This window comes from Meriones unguiculatus, chromosome 11 (genome assembly GCF_030254825.1).
Source record: "Meriones unguiculatus strain TT.TT164.6M chromosome 11, Bangor_MerUng_6.1, whole genome shotgun sequence".
NCBI lineage: Eukaryota > Metazoa > Chordata > Mammalia > Rodentia > Muridae > Meriones > Meriones unguiculatus.
Genome location: NC_083359.1, coordinates 23,641,148 through 23,663,139, shown reverse-complemented (window position 1 = coordinate 23,663,139; position 21,992 = coordinate 23,641,148). Strand labels below are relative to the sequence as shown.

General features: G+C 43.7%; 1 protein-coding gene across 1 annotated transcript in view; it reads right to left on the bottom strand.

Moving 5' to 3' along the window:
- Itk (IL2 inducible T cell kinase) overlaps window positions 1-21,992 on the bottom strand; it is a 59,507-nt gene that overhangs the window by 22,455 nt on the left and 15,060 nt on the right. Inside the window, exons 2-7 of the mRNA XM_021646402.2 lie at window positions 16,343-16,447; window positions 13,902-13,983; window positions 11,725-11,853; window positions 8,187-8,227; window positions 3,632-3,783; window positions 1,651-1,716 (exon numbers count right to left, since the gene is read on the bottom strand). Of these exons, the coding sequence (XP_021502077.1) occupies window positions 1,651-1,716; window positions 3,632-3,783; window positions 8,187-8,227; window positions 11,725-11,853; window positions 13,902-13,983; window positions 16,343-16,447 (575 nt within the window). The remainder of the gene's footprint in view (window positions 1-1,650; window positions 1,717-3,631; window positions 3,784-8,186; window positions 8,228-11,724; window positions 11,854-13,901; window positions 13,984-16,342; window positions 16,448-21,992) is intronic.

Here is a 21,992-nt window from a genome sequence, read left to right as displayed (position 1 = left end):
TTTTGTGGCTTTCATCGTAATTGGTTTTGAAGAGTAAAGGCTATTATTTTATAGAATATGCCTTCATTTGGACTTGCTACTGTATCTTCATGATTAAGTTCCTATTGCGCATGTTTTGGAGCAGGAATAAGAAACAATATTTTGGAGCCATATTGAGATGAATGTTGATTATAAGATAGGGTCTACCAGGCATCTCCATTTTGTAGTCACAACTGATTTATGAAAGGATGACTTTGAGCCTATAAACATACTAGCACTATATCACATTGTGTCACAACTACCCTGTTGTGATAGCCATTGATTTAGCCAGAACTGATACTTTTGAGCTACAAATGCTGTTTTCAAGCTTTGTCATCCTTCTACATGCATTTTTTTTTTTACATTCTCCTAAGAACGAGCATCCTATTTACTTAGTTACTTACCTATCACTCTATTTTATGGATTATTATTTTATTTAATGAGTTATAGTCTACCACTATCTTCATTTATTTTGATGCTCAAACTGTCCCAGTCCAGTCAGTAGGAACTCTAAAAAAAACTTACTTCTGTGCCTATTTGGCATGATTAAATCACTGAAACAAAAATTTCAAAAAAAAATTTTTAGTTCTTTACTTTCTAGTGCAACAAGATATTCCAGGTCTGTCTTGTTCTTTTCTTGCCTCGGCCCTGGAGTCTGCATTCTCCACAGCTTCCAGAAATTACAGCTCTCTTTAAGTGGGGAATATCATTCAGAACTAAGGTCACAGCGGCAGGTGTAGACCTTCTAGCTTCCAAGCTAGGGAGTACGTATGCATGGTGGGTACTTTGTACACTGGATCCAATTTTATCAGACACTTGACAGGAAGGGAGGAAGCCTGAAAAGCTTCAAAAGCAGGAGATTCGACAGCAAACAGGGAGGTAGAAGGAGGTGATGGACTAGAGCAGAGCAGAGAGGTAAAACTAGGAGTAGTTGGGTTAAGCTAGATAGGTATCTGGGAATCTGCACAGCTAAAAGGCCTAAGCTTTAAAATATTAAAAACCCTCTGTCATTATGTGTGCTGCTGGTGGGTCCGAAAGTTGCTCTATACCACTCAAGCAGATATTTGGATATACCTGTGGGCATCAATGTCCTGATACTGGAAATATGGTGTTTAACCATGGTTTAAGTCAGTTGATAAATTATCCAATATTCATAGGGATTTTATTTCTCAAGTGATACCAATACTTGGGATTTCCAGAAAAAGACTTCTCTTTTCAGACTCTTTTCAAGGCCCCTAAGAACCATTCCATTATAAAAGGAAAAGGCAGTATGCTGACCACACTCCCTTTTCTCTTATTTGGGCTAAACCTTTACTGTTTTAGTAATCAAAGACTAGGGAAAAAAAAGGGGAGGGGGAGAAAGGAAACCATTGAATACTTTTATAGCAACCAATAATTTATGTTTGACCTAAGAAGAAAATTTTAGTATCATAGTTCTAAAAAGCCAATCAAAGCAGAATCTGGTGATAAATGCTTTTAACCCTAGAACTTAGGAGGCAGAGACTGGTCAATCTCTGACCTTTAGAACAGGCCAGTCTGGTCTTCATAGTGAATTCCAGACCAGCCAGATCTTTCCTCAACAAACAAACAAACAAACAATATACAAATGAGTGATTTAAAAAAGTATCTTACTCATAGGTTTCAAGGTTATTTGGAGATTTTTCCACCAGGTAACTGCTTGGTGCATACCCTTCATGCCTGTAAAAAGAAAAACAAGTGTTTAGACTAGCAGACAACTGATTTTTACATTTTCATTTAATAGATTTAATCCACTAATGTCCTTTAAGAATGGGAAGCCTCATGGTATTTGGCATTTGTGATAAGACATTTGAAAAATAGAAATAAGATAGCTGATGAAAGTAACAAAGGTATGCTTGGTTGAAAGCAACATGCTCCAACAATAAACATAAAATATAATAAATAACAAATAGCTATTTTACCTAAAGGGCTCTGCTTGCTGTTCTCATCATAAAATTTCCTCTATTGGGAAAACACCTTTCAAAATTTATTTTCTATCAATAGTTTGTGTGATGTTAGTATTTCTCCACTTTATGCTGTCATTTTCAAGCAAGGAAATAAAAATAATTAAGATATAAAAAGCCAACTTTCCAACCACATGTCCTTAAAGACTGTTCCCTGTTGGTCATATACACGTTTAAAAATCTCCCTAACTGAGCACCTTCAGATTAAGAACCATGAGGATAAGGATAAGGTGAGGAAGAGAAGATGACCTATGCCTGTGATCTTGGAACTCAGGAGGCTGAAGCAGGAGGATAGCTGTGAATTTGAGGCTGGCCTGGGTTACACAGTGAATTCCAAGCCAGCCTGAGGTACAGTGTGAGACCCTGTATAAGATAATAAATATAAATAATAGTAAAAAAATAAAAAATAAAAAAGTCAAGGTCAGGCTGGATTCCAAGGTGAAGTGTAACAGTTGAATTGGAATTGATAATACAGAAATGAAATATGACAAAAAGTTATTGACCATTCTCAACACTTTTTACATTGTATATAGCTTTGTAGATCTTGAAGACACTTTGTATTCATTCCCAGCACCAGAAAGCTGGTAAAGAATCCCCTCAACTCTCTCGGCTTCTAGTTCTTACAAGCGAAGTGAATAATTTAAACTTGATTTCGTGTAAAATGCCTCCAGATTCTGCCAATGTACGTGAAGATGAACAAAAAGACTCCCTTCTCTCACCCTCTCAGAGCTTAGTAATAGCCAGTGTTGGCTTTCTGTAATTCTGTTGGGAGGTATGCAAGTTCGTTAAAATTCTAGGAGAACTTATCTGGAAAGAGGAAAACATCGTATACTCTGACCTAGCATATCTCAACATCTCCACAGTCAGAACTGGGATATATGCGCATACATACACGCATGCATCCAAAAGCTTGTCATTGCCTGGTCTTCACTCAAGCTTTGTTCAAAATAACACATATGGGGCTGCAGAAATGGCTCAGTGGTTAAGACCGCTTGTGCTTGCAGAGCGCCTGGGTTGTTTTTTGTTTTTCGTTTTCTTAGAATTATTTGATGTCTGAGCGTTCTACCTGGATATATTGATGTGTACTGTGTGTGCACTGGATCCCCTCAAACTGGAGTGAAACATCATGTTGAGATGTTTTTCATTCAAAACTCCACAATAGGCCATTACGATTTGTAGAACCCTGTTGTGTCCATGTATTATTTAATGGTTGCTCTTCTAACGACATCTCTGGTGCCACCTGAGGCTTTCTAACATAACCGCTGCTCTATGCCATCTTTACACACTTTTTCTTTCCGCTTACTTCACAATGTGGTGTATTTAAAATGTATTTAAAAACACAAGGACATCACAGAGCGAGCTGCCAAGCACCCAAACTGCCAATATCAGTGGAAAAATCAGGGGCTTTTAGATGAGTTGAGGACAGGGGTAGGTTAAGAGGGGGTACAGGGATTAAGTATGGTGAGCGTAAGCATCACTGCTACTTCTGGAAAGAATGACCAGCTCACTCTTCTCTCCCTCCCACTGCGATCAGTTCTGCTTTCTTAATTCAGCCTCAGGGCAGCTGAAGGACGTGGGACATGCCTTCCCATATCTGCATTGTTCCCACCGTAGCCACACACTCATCTTACCCGTTCTTGTCTTGAACCCTCCACCAGTGGGTCTCAGAGCTGTCCAGCAGGTAGTATTCTTCATCACACTGCAGCGCAAGCTCCTGGGGATCATTGGTTTGGTAGTCGTACAAGGCGATGACCAGGGTTTCTTCTGGCTCCTGAAGTGACCGCTGGGGAAGAGACAGCAGAACCAAGCAAAGACACAAGAAGGTGGTGAGTTCCTGGAATCCTGGATTTTAGGCTAGGTCAACCTGGCAGCTCTCTCCATCCAGTGGAGTTCTTTGCAGAGACAGCTGCTTTCCTCAAGTTAAAATTCTTTATAAATCAGAATTATAGATCTGAGCAGATACAAACAGCAACAGTACCTACTTCTCTCATTCTGTGAGGCAAATTCTGATCCCAGTGAATTCCAAGAAGCCATGTAACTTTCTCAGAAATTTATTGGTTTTTATACTGGTTCATCTGATTCATGGGTTTGCCCAGATCCATCAAATCAGAGACTACCAGGGCCCCAAGAACTCATTTAACTGGTGATTTCATTTAGAATGGGAAATCAGATCCATGGCAGGAAACAGACATAGCCAGTTCCTAGAGAATTACCTCAGTGCTCCCTCCACCTATGGCTCCTTTCTTCCTCTTGCAGAAACCTTGGCCTATGCCTCTGTCCCATACCATATTTTCAATTAGTATAAGATATTAATGACATGAAGAAAAGCTCAGAAGACAAACAACTACCAGAGATCAAGATGAGCACACCCAAGACTGAGTGACAGACTTAAGAACAGACTAAATATGGGAAAAGATTGAGTTATTGGCCAGAAGGTAATGTAGTGTCGGGGAGTCACAAATTCCAGGTACACTGACGTCTGCGTATTTAATGGAGCTTGAAATAAGGTGGTGGGTGGGCTGACTCCTCCACACAGCTAAGAGCCTGTGGACCTGAGGCTTTGACTAGAACTAGGAGGTGGAGAAACTGTGTCCAAGGCACCCAAAGAAGGTACAGAAGTGATGCTATGTTGTCCAGGTTACTGTAGATCCAATTCCCCTATTAACCCTTAGAAGAAAAAGCTAGGGAGTCTCACACAATCGGGGTGCATTTCCCAGGAGTCATGGAGAACACATAATGGGATGCTCAGATATCACCAAGTTTGAGGTGTACCATGGGTATTTAATAGGCAAGGGCCAAGAATGCAAGATGTTCTGCCGTGTCTCACAGACTTTCCAGCTTCTGAATATCCCAGTAGATATCCACACAGGGAAAACCCTGCATAGAATTCTAATACACAAGCGGCTTCTGTTGCACAATGTGTAGCTCACTGGACTTTTATAATAGTCAGGAAGACCCAAAGGCTAGGTGCCCAATAAAAAAGACTGGGTATTCCAGGAGTGCTTACACTCAGTTTAATTTAGAACACTTTTGAGAATTGTTTGCCATTTTGGAAAGTCATATCACTCATGGAAACACTAGAACTGGACCATCAACAAAACATTCCTGGATCTACGACACTTAAGTTGCCAAATTCAGTGGGTTCTGTCTATGGGTTTGGGCATTTCATCATGACTTCCCATACACTCATGGTCCTCTATTTAAATTTAGGAATATAGTTTATTCTGTTTTTCTGTTTTCAATAGTATATTGCATTTATTTATTCTCTTAAGAAGGACTTGAAGGACTCATTTCTGTAAATCCTTACATACTATTTAAGATTTAAAAAATTATGTCTTTTTCTTTATGCGTATGTGCATGCATGTGTGTGTGTGTTGTGCTTGCCACATGAGCTCTGGTGCTCTCAGAAGAAAGCACTGGATCACTTGGAGCTGGAGTTTCTGGCAGCTGGTTGTGAGCAAAGCAGTACGAGTGTGGGATGAGAACTTGGATCCTCTTGAAGAGCAGTCATTGTTCTTTACGGCTGAGTCATCTCTCTAGCCCCTACTTATGGATTTCCCCTTAGGGTAACAGGAGGATCTTTACAAAACATTTCTCATAAAACAGAGGTATTAGGTCTTAATCACTAGATTAAGTCAAGGGTTGGCATTTGTAGAAAAAGAGGGTCAACAGGCTTAAGAAGGACCGGTTGAGGTCCTGGATGAGAAGGAGAGGCTTGCAGTAGATGAAGGTCTCATTTCTTGGTCACTCTACTGCATGGCCCTGGCTGCTAGGAGCTCTCCTAGTTGTAGGTGAGCAGAACTCCACAATGCTGAGACCTCACAGGTCAGACAAAAGTGGCAAAAGGGTTCCTTGCCTGGGAGCCATGGGACAAGCAGATACATTTATGTGGCACCTTAGGAAGATCTTCTGGGTGAATTAGGAGAAATCTGACAAGAAGAGCTGAGCTCTGTAGTGCAGAGAACCAGGAAAAACTGGGGTTTGGACATCTGGACATGCCTCACTTGCACCCACAGGATAGAGAGCCTGGGTATGTCGACATCCTCCATCTTGACTAACAACAGCTACCCTGGTCCTCTGGAGGGCAATTCCACAGTCTTCCTCAAGTAGAGCATGTTTTGGTTAGCCTCAATTGTCACCTTGATAACAACCAAAAATTATCTAGAAGAGAATCTCAGTTGAGAAACTGCCAAAATCAGATTGGCAATCAGGGGATTGTTTTGTAGTTGATGCAGGAGCTCACTGTGGGCAGTAATACCCTGAAAAACATAAGAAAGCTAGCTAGGCAACAAACATCTGTGGTTTCTGCTGCATGTCCTTAGCTTTCAAGTGGGTTTCTTGGTTGGAGGTAAGGCTAGCAAGCAAGCCTGCCTTCCAGCTCCTGCCTTAACTTCCCTCAATGATAGACTATAACCTGGAACTTAAGAAAAATAAACCCTTTCCTCCCCTACACTGCTTTTGGTCAAGTTATTTTTTTAACAGCAAGAGAAATGAAAGTAGAATGGAAGAGCATAAGGCCTGAAAGCATGGTGTAAAATATTGTTTCTCTGTATGACAGCCTGAGATGTCATTGCCCTTCAGGGAAGAGACAGAAAGGGGGAAGGGAGAAATGACTTCAGGTGGCAAGGAGTAACAGAAACACTGCAATGGTTCTAGACGTATGGACTGCATGGAGGACTCTAAAACCTTGTGGTGAAAGAGCTCACAACACCATAGGCGCTGCATCTCTAAGGACCTCTGAAGTCCCTGTAGTGGTGGAGCTCAAGGAGTGATGGGCAAGCAGCATGCTCTGGCTTCACCTTCACTGACACTGACAGCAAGGGAGGAGCAGGCTAACAAGAGAACGGGGAGGTTGCTGGGTTTGGGTGGGCCTACTAGAGGGAAAAAGCGAGGGCAGTGGGCTTCCAAGCCACAGCTGCAAGGCAGCTCTTGGAATAATGCTCAGAAGGTCGAGGAGAGTGGCAGACACCTGGTCTTCTGCAGCAATGTGAGTATCTCTGCTGTGATGTTTGAGTGTCAGCTAAGGAGAGATCTGGAAGTTAACCTGAGGCTGAGGATTTAGAGTTTCCCCTCTGAGGATGCTGCCACTGTGGAGACATCACTGTGCTTGGCTGGAGGAGACAATCAGAGCTCATTCTTCAGGAAGAAGCATGAAGGAGCTTTGGAAGTTTCTGAGGGCACGTACCCGAATGAGAGCACTGATGTTAACGTGGCCAGAATGTGAGGGCCCTCCAGAGCTGGTTCTACATCAAGTCATGTAAATCAGTTTACCACAGAGCAGTGCTTCTCAAACTTGAGTATATCTCAGAATCGCAGGGATGAATTACTATGCAGATAAAGAGCCTCTCTCCCAGTGTTATGGCTGGGGGTGGTGGTGGTGTTCTTAAAGTGTGGCTGATGCTGGACGTCTGTGGACCATTTCTGGAGAATAACAAATCCAAAACCCATACACCAGAAGCTCCAGGTCCTGTTAGTACTGAATTGCCTTGGGGAAAACCCCAAGACTTGGTAGTTGGTTTGCTAAGTTTGGAAGGGCTTTGGAATATATAAAGTATCATCAAGTGTTTGTCTCCGGAGTGTTCTATATTGAGTCATAAAGAAAGCTAAATACTGGTGTTTGTGGACTGTGTATAGCAAGGTGGTGGTAAGGACCTTCATGGTCTTTTAAGTGGACAGACCCACTTAATAAGTGGTTCTAAATCTGTTTCACAATGGTCAAATATCATACAACCTGTGTATCCGATACGGACATTATGATTCATAACAGCAGCAAAATTACAGCACAAAATTATGAAGTTGCAATGAAAAATAACTATGGGTGGGGATCACCACATCATGAGAAATTATTTTGTTGTTTTGGTTTTGATTTGATTTTTCAAGACAGGGTTTCTCTGTGTAGCCTTGAATAACCTGAACTTGCTTTGCAGACCAGGCTGGGCTCAAACTCAGATTTGCCTGCCTCTGTCTCTCTGAGTGCTGGGATTACAGGCATGTCCCTCCGCACCCAACTGAGGAGCTGTATTAAAGAGTGGTGGCATTAGGAAGGTTGAGAACCACTGTACCTGATAGCCCCCCAAACCAATGTGTTAGATATACCCCAATTGCAACTGTTCACCACATGCGCACAGACCTAAGAAAAGCAGAGATACCACAAATAGGCTTACAGCATAAGCCCACCTCACTTACCCTGTTGTCTTCAGGAGTAGGAGGAAGAGGCTTCTTTGAAGCTGAAACAACAAAAACCAGAAAAAGATGAACATGAAACCCCAGTCTTTCAGAGAAAAGGGGCCCAATGAGAGGAATGGAGAAAGTGGCACAAAGAGATGATGAAATAGAGACACCAGAATCAACTTTGGTAGAACCTGTCTTTCATCTCTTGCACTTGCTACTTTCCAATTCCCTTTTCTAGAAGATACTAGAAACTTCCAGATGTCAGTATTTTTGGATTTCCTTCTGTATCCCCTGACTGGGGAGGGGCCAAGATTTGGGACCTTCTCTGCAGGTAGCAAGACTTCCATGAATACATGTTACTTTCTGAGCTCAGGAGTGGGAATGTGTGACTCAGAGACAGTGACTCACAACCTTCCTGATGTCACTGTGGGTTTGATGAGGTGGGAGGGCACTGTGCTTTCTGAGTGGGCTGAGATTGCTGTTAGTTCTCTTGAGGCATTTAAATATGTATTCTTGATGCCTTATTAAAACTACACACCTTCAAAGTCAATCTCTCTCTTTCTCGTCTTTGTGTCTTCATATCTCTTTTCACTTGGCTTGCATCTCTTCTTTCTTGCTTCTTTTCTCTTGTTTTTGACCCTCTCTTTTTTATTTCTTTATCTTTATCTATGGACCATATTCCTTACACCACATCACAGTTCAGCCCTTGAAATAATGGACAAAATAGTGTGTGTGTGTGTGTCAGAGAGAGAGAGAGAGAGAGACAGAGAGAGAGAGACAGACAGAGAGACAGAGAGAGAGAGAGAGAGAGAGAGAAAGCAGTGTGAGAGGCTTGTGGGCGTGCACAGCTTTTAGTTCAGAAAAAAGATCTCTTTAAGCACTGGAGATAAAGAATGGGCTGTATAGGCAGGCTGGAAGGTTTTCATCCTTACACATGGTAAAGTTGAAGCTATCCCACATCATGGCTGAGGTAGTTAAGACTCAGGTGGACACTGGAGTCCAGTCCCATAGTGGCTCCCTGAGCAAGGGTAGGTTGGAGTATTGGCTTGTGCATACAATGAGCAGACAAAGAAATCTTATCTTATCCAGAACCTTATCTTCTAAGCTGGTGTTATTAAAATTCGGTGGTCATCATTCAGATCACTCATATCTGAGAGCCCCTGGTTTAATCAGCATGTACACACAAGCATGTACACACACACACACACACACACACACACACACACACACACACACGGGTGGGTGGGAAGACATCTAGTTCCATTTATCATGGGACCTGGACCAAGAAACTGGATTGACTCTAGCATTCCCAGAATGAGCCCCTTCTATGCTCTATGTCTGGTTATCTGTGATGACTCACTTTCTCTTTCTCTAGTGATCTTTCTCTTTTTGCCCCTATTCTCCCTCTGTGTAATATGGGCATGGGATGTAGTTAGGACTGGCAGAGATGTGTGTTGCTGGTCATTTCCTCTCAACCATTCTGCCATTTCTCAGACGCTGCTAGATCTTGGATGCTTGCATCACAAGTAAGAAAGGTAACCATTTACCAAGAGCTTGTTAAGGGCTGCCAACGTCCTCAGAGCTTTCCACCAACTCTAATGAGTTTCCAACAGTCATTCAAAGTAGCTGCCTATTACTCTATCCATTTATGAAGAAATTACCTGAGAGGCTCAGAGAGGTTAAGGAACACATAACAAGAAAAGGATGTGGCAAGGAGTTTTTTTTTTTTTTTTCCAAAGCCCAATTTTTATGAGCCTTTACCCCAGGAATATGATGTAATGTGTCAGTGAGGTATGCCTCTCAAAACTGCTTGAGATCCTGCCAAAACTGTGGGGAGTGATACTACTTAACTAAGTCAGAAGAGGTGACAGTGGGTTGCTGTGCGACAGCAAAGTTGTCAGCCAGATGGCTGCACCTCGCATGCATGGCTATGGCTGAGAGCTGTTCAGCTACTAGGCTCAGAGTGGAGCTTGCAAAGACCAGCCCAAGGGGAGTCACAGTGAGTTACTCAACCACTTGCAATACCCCAATCACGTGTCTCAGGGTGAGGGAAAGCCTGTGAACCCTGCTGCGGAACATTGCACTCTACAAGGTGAAACTGCAACACAACAGAAGCAGATTAGAAGGGAAGCAAGTGAGGGATTACATCACCTTAGGGTGCTGATACCACTCTTACTACTTTAGACCTGAGGCCATAGGAACCCAGGTAGCCAGGTGACTCCTCTGAGGGTCCAAAGAAGGGTATTGGCAGGAATCAGAGACTAGCTCTGCCTCTGGGAGGGCTCCCCTTCAGGAAGGCATCCTGCTAATCCCCCGAAAAGACCCACACCTTTTTTTCTCTCTGCTTGGGTACAGCAAGCAGGATCAACAGCACTAGGAGCAGGCACTGACCTCCACAAAGCTATCCGTCATGCAGGCCAACAGACGGATGACCTTGAGTCTTTCTTTCCCAAGTACAAGGTGAGAAACAGTGGTTTTTAAAGTGGCTCTGAGAGGCTGTGACTCAGGAAGCCATGGAAAACCCAACTATGTGTTATATCCGCCTTGTGTTAGGACAGTCAAAACCACAGGATGAGAAATAGTATCTGTGGTAGGAGAGGCTGACAGAGGAGGAAAAAAGGAAGTAAAACAACTAATTGTTTCTATCCCTTCCTGCCTGTGTGACCTTGAACTGCTCAAGGCTGTCCATCTCTTTGACCCCATCTCTCTACCTGAGACTGCTGTGAAGAACCAAAGCATGATGCTGTGAAAGTGCATTTGAGTAGAGCTCCAATTAGTTGGAGGTAGAGGTCCTCAAGTCACCGTAACATTAGACAAAAATCAAGATACACTTAATTCCCAGGCCTGGGCTTTTGATGGAAAAGCCAAGAACAAACTTTTTGTTGTTGTTTCTACGTTGCATTTAGACTATGTGTTCCTTTTTTTGGGGACTAAGCAGGTTGAAGACAAGTCTGAAGAACAGGCAGGAAGATGCCAGAGTTAAAATTAAGAGAAGTTGAATTCTCTCTCCCTTAAGCCTGTAGAATTAAATGATATAATTAGACATGTGCATGGTGTTATATCACTAAAAGAAATATTTAAGGCTGTCTCTATACTTTAAGATCTAAGAAGACAGCCTTGGATGGTGGAGGCATACACTTTTAATCCCAGCACTATGAGTTCAAGGCCAGCCTGGTCTACAGAGTGAGTTCCAGGACATCCAGGGCTACTAAGAGGGGGAAAAAAAATCCAAGACTGTTCAAATTCCGTAACAGCCTACTGAAGTACTTCTCAAAAGTCCCCATTTGATCTTGTCAATACTGACACTTTGATCTAGTAGATCAGGACCAGATACATGTTTTTATGTTTATGACTAGCTCTTAGGTAGTAGAGATGGTTGACTAATGACCTCACTTTGAGTGTATCAGTTTTGACATAGAAAGTACGAAAAGGGTGGTGGTAGATACAAGGACCCCGGGAAAATTCTGGAAATAGAATTTTGCTGTTAATCTCTGATGTCCTGTTGATGGGAATCTGAGATGGTTTCCTCTTTGTCTCTTTCCCAAAGTCTTACCATTCTTGGTTGGGTCATAGGGGGCACAGCCTACTGCAAGCTTCTCCAGCTGGGAACAGCACCTCCACCGCCCATCCATCCAGAAATTAGGGTGATACTTGGACACCAGGCTGTTGTTATTCCTCGTTTCTGAAAGAAGTTGGTACCGAGAGAGGACTCATTTCTGGGCCAAGCTGATCAAGCACCACCTATCTTTTAACTCCCTGAGGCTAGACCCTGAGCTGGGTCCCAAGTACTAACTGGAACAGTCAGGCAACCACTGTGTTGTTTTCTAAGGGAACCCGGGTTGAGTTAGGCACCAGCAGATCCAGTTCATCTAGTTTTTTTTTCTGGATTTGTCTCCAGTTGGCTGTGTGTCTCTAGGATGGGGAACCCTCATCTGAGCCTCAGTTTCCCCAGATTTCCCTGTTATGCCATCAATTGGATGAGTGGGCACTATAATGAAGCCTCCTCATCTGAACCTCAGTTTCCCCAAATTTCCCTGTTAAGCCATCAACTGGATGAGTAGGCTCTATAATGAAGCCTTTAGTGGTAAAGGAGAAAGCTGAGAAGGTGGGATTTCTATTGTTCTCTCTCTCTCTTTGAATGACAGCAACTTTGCCTTTTAAAAAATTTTTTTTTAATTAAGGAAAGGTTTCATGTCCTTAAACTGCAGATCTTCCTGCCCCTACCTCGAGTGTGCTGGGCTTCCTGGTGGGCACAGCCCAGTCAAATTTGTATGGTGCTGGTGTTAGAACCAAGGGCTTCATGCACGGTAGGGAAGCACTCTACCAGCTGATCTGCCCTGACGTGCTGTAAATGTGATTCTGTTCCCTCTAGGCTTACGGTTTTGAAGTAAAATTCCTTAGGCATAAAAGGGACTCTGCTAGCAAAAAACGAGAAAACCCTCAATATTAGTTAATCTCTAGAGCTTCCTCTAGTTTTAAAATTCATATATATATGTATACATAAACCCTAGTATAAGATACAGGAAATGGATGTGGCTGGGCTCTTTATTAGTTTTGGCTTGGTGTCTGTTTTCAACCCATGGCTACTGCGCTTGAGAGCACTTTGTAGCTGGCCTAGTGCTTGCTGGTTCCTATCCAAGACTGGAGATTAATTTGACCTAGAAGCCTATAAGTTATCACGTTAGCCTTATTTTCCAGACTAAGGTACTGAGGCTCCAGACAGTAAGGGGCTTGCTCCCTTACTCCTCATAGCTGCTTGAAAACCAGTCTCCTAACACACTGGGGGATTCAAACACTGACCAGATACTGTTTTCAGGTGAGAGTTTTTAAACGCACCTTACATGTGCTAACTCATTTGATTCTCAAGATGGCTCTATGGCTGCACTTAGACAGCTTTTCTGTCTGAGGAGACGGAGACACACAAAGGTTCAGCAAGTGGCACTTTCTGGATTTTCGCTATGGCAGTCAGGGATTTAACACACTCTGTGGGTTCTAATTGTGCTGTCAGGAATGTGAGGCTGAAGAAACAGCTAACTGGGCAGGGCTGGGCACACCTGTAATTCTAGTGTTTGGGAAATGGAGGCAGGAAGATCAGGAGTTCAAGGTCAGCCTTGGCTACTTAGGAATTAGTAGCTAGACTGGGTTCCATGAGCCCCTGCCTCAAAAAATAAACAAACAAGCAAACAAGCAACTTAATGCTTCCTGGGCACTGGCTATGGTTGCCTGTTGTAAGAATTTTACCCACTGCAGCTCTGTGGAGAGTCTATTGTTTCTTTTCCCTCTCTTGTCAAACAGCTAGGGAGACTGAAGTGAGGCACGTGCCCAAGAGCACGAGGAAAAGCCTGGATGCCAACCCCTATGATGTAACTGGAGGGATTCCCACTCTAACCTTCCTTGTTCTACTGGAGTAAGCAAGCATTTTTTAAAAAATGCCAGATAGTAAATATTTTAGGTTTGACTGGCAATAATCAAGGGGATCATGTGGGTGCTTATACAGTCCTTTGAAATGATTTAAAAATACAGGAACCGTTTTTATCTTAGAGCCTTCCATGAACAGGTGGTGGGCTGGATTTGGCCAATCCCTAAATTATACTTGCTGCTGCTTTCTGGGCCCGTGATAAAAACCCAAGGCACGGAGCACCAATAAACTTTGAAAAGCAGTCGCTCACAGATTCCACTGTGTTCCTTCATGGAGCCTGAGACCAGCCCAGGATCAAGGAGCTGAATTACCTTCTTTAAGGGTCAGCACCCAGCGCTGCCGGCTCTCGAAGTCTGGAGCAAACACATACAGGAGGTAGTTGTCATGCGCGACCTAGGAACACAAGAGAGTCCATGATGAGCAGGGCACCCAGAAAAGGGCGACCCACCACAGCTCCATCTCAGTATTCATTAGCGTTTAATCCGCGTGACCTGAGGACCAGCGTGCTTTCCGTCAGAATGCCTGGGTGCTGTGCCATCAGGGTGACTCTCCACAGTGCAGGTGGCCTGTCTTGTCATGCCACCAGTGGGTGTTGGCCCACTTTAAGTGACAGGAGAAAGAGAGGCTGGTTTCTTGACTAGATAACGTGCTTATCTCTCATCAACATTCTCGGTCATTAGGACAAGCTTTCTGGGGTGTGTGAGAGTAAGTTATTAGATGATGAGCGTGGCCCGAGGATCCTTTGAAAACTCTTAGTGAGGTGTAAGATCCACAAAGAGTTCCGCAGCACAGCTCCTGTCTGTGTTCACTCACTCTCCTCACTGAGGGCATCCTGCAGAACCCAAGCACATTTCTAAATACTAAACCAGGCCATGGGACATTCCTAAAGCACTGCAATATTAACCAAGCTGTGGGTCTCTGAGGTGCTTTTTTTTCCCCCATAGACTCATTTGTGATTGATACTCTTAATTACTGGAAATTTTTGTCATTCCTTTTACTTTTATTTTTACAACTTTGAACTCAGGCGGAGTATGGTGGTACATCCTGTAATCCCAGCATGTGGGAGGTAGAAGCAGAAGGATTCTAAGTTCCAAGCAAGTCTGGTGATAAGAAAAAAGAAGAAAGGAAGGGAGGGAGAGAAAAAAAAAAGGAGGGAGTGAGAAGGCCCAACTCCTGGGGGATACTTTTCTAGTTTTTGTTTTTTAAGCTCTTTTTTGGTAACTCGTTAAAAATGGACCATCTGGGATGGAGAAGTAGCTCAGAGCTAGATCACTTGTCTAGTACATGCTCAGGACCCTGGGTTCAGCACCCAACACTGGAAAATAAATAAGCTAGTGTTAGGGTCTGAGAATCACCGAAGAAAGACCCCGGACTCAAGTAGTATGCAAAAGCAAAGTGCGTTTATTCTGCACAAATTTGCCGGAATGCTGGGGCCACCATTCCTTAGAATGGGACCACAATGTGAGCTTGCAGGTTCAATTTAAAAGCAATTAGGGAGGTTTCCTGAAGGAATGAGGTAACTCTTCATTTGATTGGTTGACTCAGGAGGTATGGGGGGCTTAGGATTGCCTAAACACTTAGGAACTTTCCAGCTGCTAAGGTCTTTTCCTCACAATTGCCAAATCATTATACTTAGCTCAAGCCCATGTGTTGATGTTTAAGCAGATTGGCTGCCTGCAAGCTGCAGTTTCGGTCAGATTAGCCAATCAGATTGGGGCCTTCTGGGGATCTCTTGGAGGCTTTGGAGTTATCAGTCCTCTCACTAGGAATATCTGCCCTTTAAGTGGGCAAACAAGAAAGATGTCTAGGATGTGGGGGGAAATAGCCACTCCATTGGAACTGTAAATGCAAAGGGTGGTGAACAAGAGAAAGGCTAAAAGGTACACTGACCAGCCCAATGGAGCTTTCTGCACAGAGAAAGGGCTGTGACCTGTGCTGTCAACACAGCACTCTCTAGTAGCGAGCGGCTACTCCACATTTGCGATGTGGCCAAAGTAGTACCTGGCAAGCTGCATTTTAAAATCAGTCAATCTGTCTTTCATTCTCCTCTCATCTTTCACTGTGTGTGTTTGTGAGCATGCACACACAATGTGCATGCGCACATACACACAAGCACACAGACAGACACACAGATATACACACACAGACATACACACACACACACACAAACACACGCACGCGCGAGAATGCCTCATGACTCTTTCCTCGCACTTTTTAAGAACAGAGGATGGAACTCAGGTCAGCAGGCCTGCACACAAGTGCTTCTGCCTGCTGAGCCATTTTGCTGACCCTTTGAAAATTATTACTTATTTAAGAGTATTTAATTCTGGTTGTCACTTATATATAAACATTCACATTCTGCAGGTGCCTGCTATTTTGAACATCACAACCGTCTCCAGATGTTTTTCAGATTGTGAAAATTCAGGAACTCCAGTGGAGGAACGGGAATTAGGACCGCTTCAAGGCTGGGGCTGTAGTCAGGAGCAGAACACTTGCATAGCAATCTCTGGCAATCCCCGGGAAAGCAAGAACCTTTTCAAGAGTCTGTACCTCTGTGAAATGAGTGAATGAGTGAATGAATGAGTGAATGAATGAATGTCACCAGTTGGAAGACTAACACATAAGCCTTCCCGTGGGTTTGGTCTAAGCTCTTGGCATGGATGAGACTCTTCCTGTCCCCATCGTGTCTCACAGGCCTGAGGGTTCTAACCATGGATGAGGACAGAAAGCTCTGTAGTACTGACAGGCTTACCTGGAAAGGGTACTTATAGTGGCATGGGATGCTGATGTCACTCTTGACAATCTCCACACACTTGATTCTGGAGAGTTCGATGGAGCCCTTCAATGTGCGCTTCTTCTGGGAGGAGACAGTACATCCGTTTAAGTGAGAGAGAAAATGATGTTTTCATTCCGACTGTTTCCAGAAAGTTACTATTTGAAAATTTCCCTTCCCTTTGCAGACCAGCCTCAATGTTCCCAACCAAATATCCCAAAGTCAGCCGGGCATGGTGGCACATGTCTTTAATCCCAGCATCCAGGGAGGCAGAGGCAGACGGATCACTGTGAGTTCGAGGCCAGCCTGGTCTACAAATTAAGTCCAGAACAGCAAGACTACACAGAGAAACCTTGTGTTGGAAAAAAACCCTCAAAGTTGCCTCCTGACTTAGTCCGAGTGGACTCTGAGAGCGGGCTCCTGGAAGAGGGGCCTCTGAGGGGTCATGATGGGAACTACTCTTCTATCCAGTCAGCCACAGTGCTGCACACCAAGGTCCTGCCGACACACAGCAACGTTTGTAGAATTCACAGCTGGGGCTGGAAAGGGGCCACATGTGTGACAAAATCCCCTGCTTGTGGGGACAGTTCCTTGCCTCTTAGGGTTGACTAGAGAATCGGGGAGGAGGATATAACTAACTTGCCTGGTTTGTAACAGGGACTTTTACAAGGTACCTTCCCAGGGGGTTAAGGAAGGGCTGACTACCGCAGGAGAACTGTGACACTTGGGTAGACTGGTTAGCACCAGGAGGTTAACACCATCAAATTCTCCAGAACCGGAATCAGTCTTTGCTTTCTGATTTTCTGCCTGGGGACCGGTCTTCCACTTACTAGCTGAGGCACAGTACTGATGAAAACAGTCAAGATGTGAGAAGAAGACCTGATTGAATACAAGGAGGCCTTGTGGTGTTTCCTTTCAAAATTTCCTTGAAAAACTACTTCATTTTTTTTTTTTTTTGAAATACAAAAATAAATCTATTCGTGCTTACAGATAAAACTATATGGAAAATCAAATGTGAAGTAAATGTTGACAGGGTTGCATTATTCTACCTTTCTTTGTGAACTGAGGCAGCCAACAGGGACAGTTTGCTTGTTCGTATGATTATTTGGGGGGTTATGTATGTGTGTGTAAGTGTGAGGCCAGAGGTGGACATGAGATGACTTCCTCAATTGCTCTCAACCTTACTTTTTTTAAGATTCAATAAGAATTTCTTATTTCTTATTGAATCTAGAGTTATCAGCTTAGCCAGCCTGTGAAGCTCTACTGTCACCATCTCCCCAGTGCTGGGATTATAGGCCCATGCTGACACCACCATTGTTTTTTCTACATGGTTGCAGGGGATAGGAGTGCAGGTCTTTGGGGCTACATGGCAGACACTTTACTGACGAAGCCATCTCCTCAAAGCATTTGTCTTTCCCCAGAACAAGACCAAGCATCTGCTTCACGTATTCACCTCATGGCTGCTTTGCTGATTCAGTTGTGGTAAGAGGCCCACCCTCTGGACTCCAGCTTCTACAGCTAGAAAAGAGGCCCCGGTGTGGCCCGTCATCAAAGTCCTCAGGCACTGCCGGCCTTCACTTGAGAAGCAGCAGTGCACAGAGGCCTGCCTGTCCCCTAACAGCCTGTGGAACTCTGGCCACTGGTGAGCTCAGGCTGCTGGGGGTCTGACATCGCCTGACTGCTTCTTGGTGAGCCGGACAGGAGGCTCATGGTGGTATCAGAACATCTCTGGCTAGCAACTCTTCGTGAAGACTGGGTTCTTTGTCGCATGCTCAGTGCCTAGTTCAGTGGCTGATTCTTTAATGTCCTTGGCTAGGACATCATGCTGGGCCCAGTTTAAACAGTCTTAATCGGATTTAAAGCTAACATATTTGGAAATGTTTATCGAAGGCCAGAAATGAACAAGGCACTGCTCTGGGTTCAGAAGGCAAAGCAGTGAACATTGCTACTCCCTCATGGGGGCCATGTACAGGCCCTTACTTAGAATGATTTTACTTATAGTTTCTGACTGCACAGTGGTGTAAAAACCATACTTCACAGCCACACATCGTGGTGCGTCCGTATAATCACGGCACTAGGCAGGCTGAAGCAGGAGGATTGAGAGCTCTAGGCCAGTCTGGACTGCATGGTTAAGACCTTGTCTCCAACAATGTACAGTGTAGTACATGATGAACAGTAATTCCAGCACTTAAGGAGCAGAGGTGGGAGGATTACCGCAAATCTGAAGCCAGTCTCCCCTCCATCGTGAGTTCTAGGCCAGCTAGGTCTATATGGCAAGGTCATACTTCAAGAAATTGGATCAATTATCAACCAATAAAAGAAAAAAAATTTACTCTTCAAAATTTGAATTTTATTTTTCTTCCTAGGCCAGTGATATCTCATATGATAGTCTCACCATAATGCTGGGCAGAAGGCTACAGCCACTGGGCAGCTACGGGATCGTGAGAGAGGACACCAGACTCTCTGCAGTGAGCTGTACTGCTAAAGTATGGTGTTTGGTAGGCCGGGTGTTCAGCTCACAGTTTAAGGACGTATAACACCTTCATAAGTATAGGAGGTCAGAAAGGAGAAGCAAGAGCTGACAAGACAATGGGATAGGTAGATGTCATCAGAACAGGCCTCTGGAGAGAAGACACTTGCGGCCGACTATGGAAGTTCAACAGGAGCCCTCTGTGACCAGGTAGGGGTGAGCACTCTCCATTAGAGGAAGAGGCCCGGGCCTTGCAGTTAGGTCATAAGGTGGTAGAGGGAAAGGTATTTGGAGTAAAAAAAAAAAATAGGGGTGAAAATTCTATGTGAAGTTCTGAGGCAGCAGCGTCCAGTGGAAGTTGTAAGCGTGAACTGCACATCCATTTCAAGTTTTCAGCTGGGCATGGTAGCTTATAGCTATAATTCTAGCACTTACGAGGCTGAGACGGGAATTTCTACAAGTTTGGAACCAGCCTGGGTTACATAGCCTACACTTATACCCTTTAGCTCTAACCTTCGAAATCCTGTACTTTCCACACAGCTCAGCTTGGACTTGCCATACCTAAGTGCTCAGAATTTCCAAGGAGGATTCTTCCTTTCCCTTGAGATGATTCCTAGTGTCCATTTGTTCCACACGTAGACTCGAAGAGACATTTGTGCCTTAAGCGTCACCCAGATGAGTCTTTTCAGTCAGAGAGATCTAACCATTCACCATTAACCTCACTCCCAGTCCCTAGGAACTGCTTGGGTTCCCCCTCCAATCCGCCTGCCCTGGCAGTCTCTCTAGAGACCTCTCCCTGAATATCACAAGACTGGATCCGGAAAACATCAGGCATCAACGTTCCCTCCCTAATCGGTCAATGAGAGCATTGCGTCAGGAGCTAAACACAGTTCAGTCTCTGGGAAATGATGGTTGCCTGCAATCTTCCCAAACAACTGTGCTATTTCTGAAAAAAAAAAAAAAAAAAAAAAAATCAGGGTAAAGCCTGCCAAGAAAACCACATGAAGGCCACCAGAAGAGGGACAGGCCATGTTAGCTTGTGCTCATTCTTTCTTGTTATTCTGACTGTCTGTACCACTCACAAGGCTTTGAGTAGCCCTGCCTCTCTTCAAAGCTATACTGACTCAGGAAACAAAGTCAACAGTCAACAAATGGAACCTTGTGACATTAGGAAGTGTCTGCACTGCCAAGTAATGTAACTGACTGAGGGAAGAGACCATGAGAGAGAGAGTCTGCCGGCCATACCCCTGACATTGGATTAATACACGGCATGTACAAAGAACTCAAAAAGCCCGGAACCACAGGAATGTAAACAAATCAACCAATACTTGGGACCATGAAATGAACAGGTTGGTCCCAGAAGAGAAACTCAAATTCCATTCAACAGGTGAAACAATGGTCATCTTAACTAACTGTCACAGAATTGCGAATAGTTTTAATTCAAGTTTTATGATGGGATTCTATCTCAGCCCAGAATCCCAGTCATTTGGAAAACAATAGAATAAATGCAGGTGAGGGTGTGGCAACCTGGAACTCTTATATACCGCTTGAGGACTGTAAACTAGCCTAGCTACTATGGAAGTCAGCATGGCGGGTTCTCTAGAAACTAAAAGCAAATCTATCACACAAGCCGGGTGATGCCTTAGCATTTACCTGAAGGACCCCAAGTCACAGAGAAACTATACAGCATTAGTCACAGCAACTAAGTCACAGACTCAGCCAAGGTGTCAATCAACAGAAGACCTGGTAAAGACACGGTCATATAGATTCGTAGTAGAACTTTTTCAGGTACAAAGAAGAACAGTCATGCAATTTGTAGACAAATGAAAGCAGCCGGAGACAACCATACTAAGCCAGGTTCGGAAAGATAAAGTTACATGTTTCCCTTCGTATTTGGTTCCTAGATTTTATGTAGATACATAAAATCACGTGTGCATACATGAAATGAAAGTAGAAGTGAAACTGTGTAGAGAATAAAAGTGACTTGGGGAGGGGGAACAAAAGGAGGAGGAAGAGGGTTAGGTTCATGTACAGTACACAATGTATGAAAATGTTCTCATAATTGTGATGCCATGTGCAGTAAATAGAAATTTTTAAAAATTTATAACATAAAAATTTTCAAAGTGCTACATTGTCCCCATGTGTTGATACAGATAGCTTATATGTCAAACACAATCCAACCAGGTTTATGTACAAAACTACACAAAAGTCTATGTATGTAGCTTTTATAACCTTTTTTTTAATCAGTAGTTTATATAAGATAGAATTGGGTTATGGGTCTTACAGAAAGACAGGGGAAATTAATAAAAGACAGTATTTTAAACTTTTTTCTATACTCCACTGTGTTTAACACGACCCAGCATAGTACTGTCTTTCCATTTCATAGGTGAGAAAATTGAGGTTCAGGGAGGCCGGCTTCCTTAATTCATAGTGAAGATAAATTTTTGACTATTGTGCTTGCTCTGGTGCTCACAGGAAACTTTCATTTCCCAATCTCAGTGCAGGTCAGTTTCATAGCCTGTTTTTTCCAGCCACGGCTCAGGGGAGTATTATTTTCCTGCTGCACTGGCTTGTTCAAAGTTTATTCTGGGTTCCAGGATCGTTCCCCATTCCCTGGTTTTCCAGCATGAAAACCAGGTGCCATCACCGCTTGCTGAGCCCAGTGGATACATCAATATGAAGTTACATGTCAGACACCCTCAAGAGGGCATTTACGTGTGTCTGAAAGACACCAGAATTCCTGATTTCTTCTTTGGTAGAGCAGAATGGGGCAGAAGATATGTTTTCAAGTCAGGCAGACTTGGGTTCGAACCCTGACTCATTCTTCACTTGCTGCAGTCCTCTTAATAACTTTGTGTTAAAAGAATTTCAGGATTTATTTATTTAATGTGCAGGGCCGTTCTGCCTGTAAGAGCAAAAAAGTGCTCTTAACTGCTGAGCCGTTCTTTCTAGCCTCGCTGATACCTTGTTTTAACAAAAGTGGCAAATAATGGTTCCTGAATCACTGAGTTAACTCAGAGGATATGAAACAAGTACTTAAACACACTGGCGAGTTAAAATCATTCAAGTGGTGAACTGTCACTCAAATGTACCTCATCTCCTCTCTTCGTTCCTCCTTTCCCTATCCGCAAATGAAGCCCGAGTCCTTTTGTCTTTACG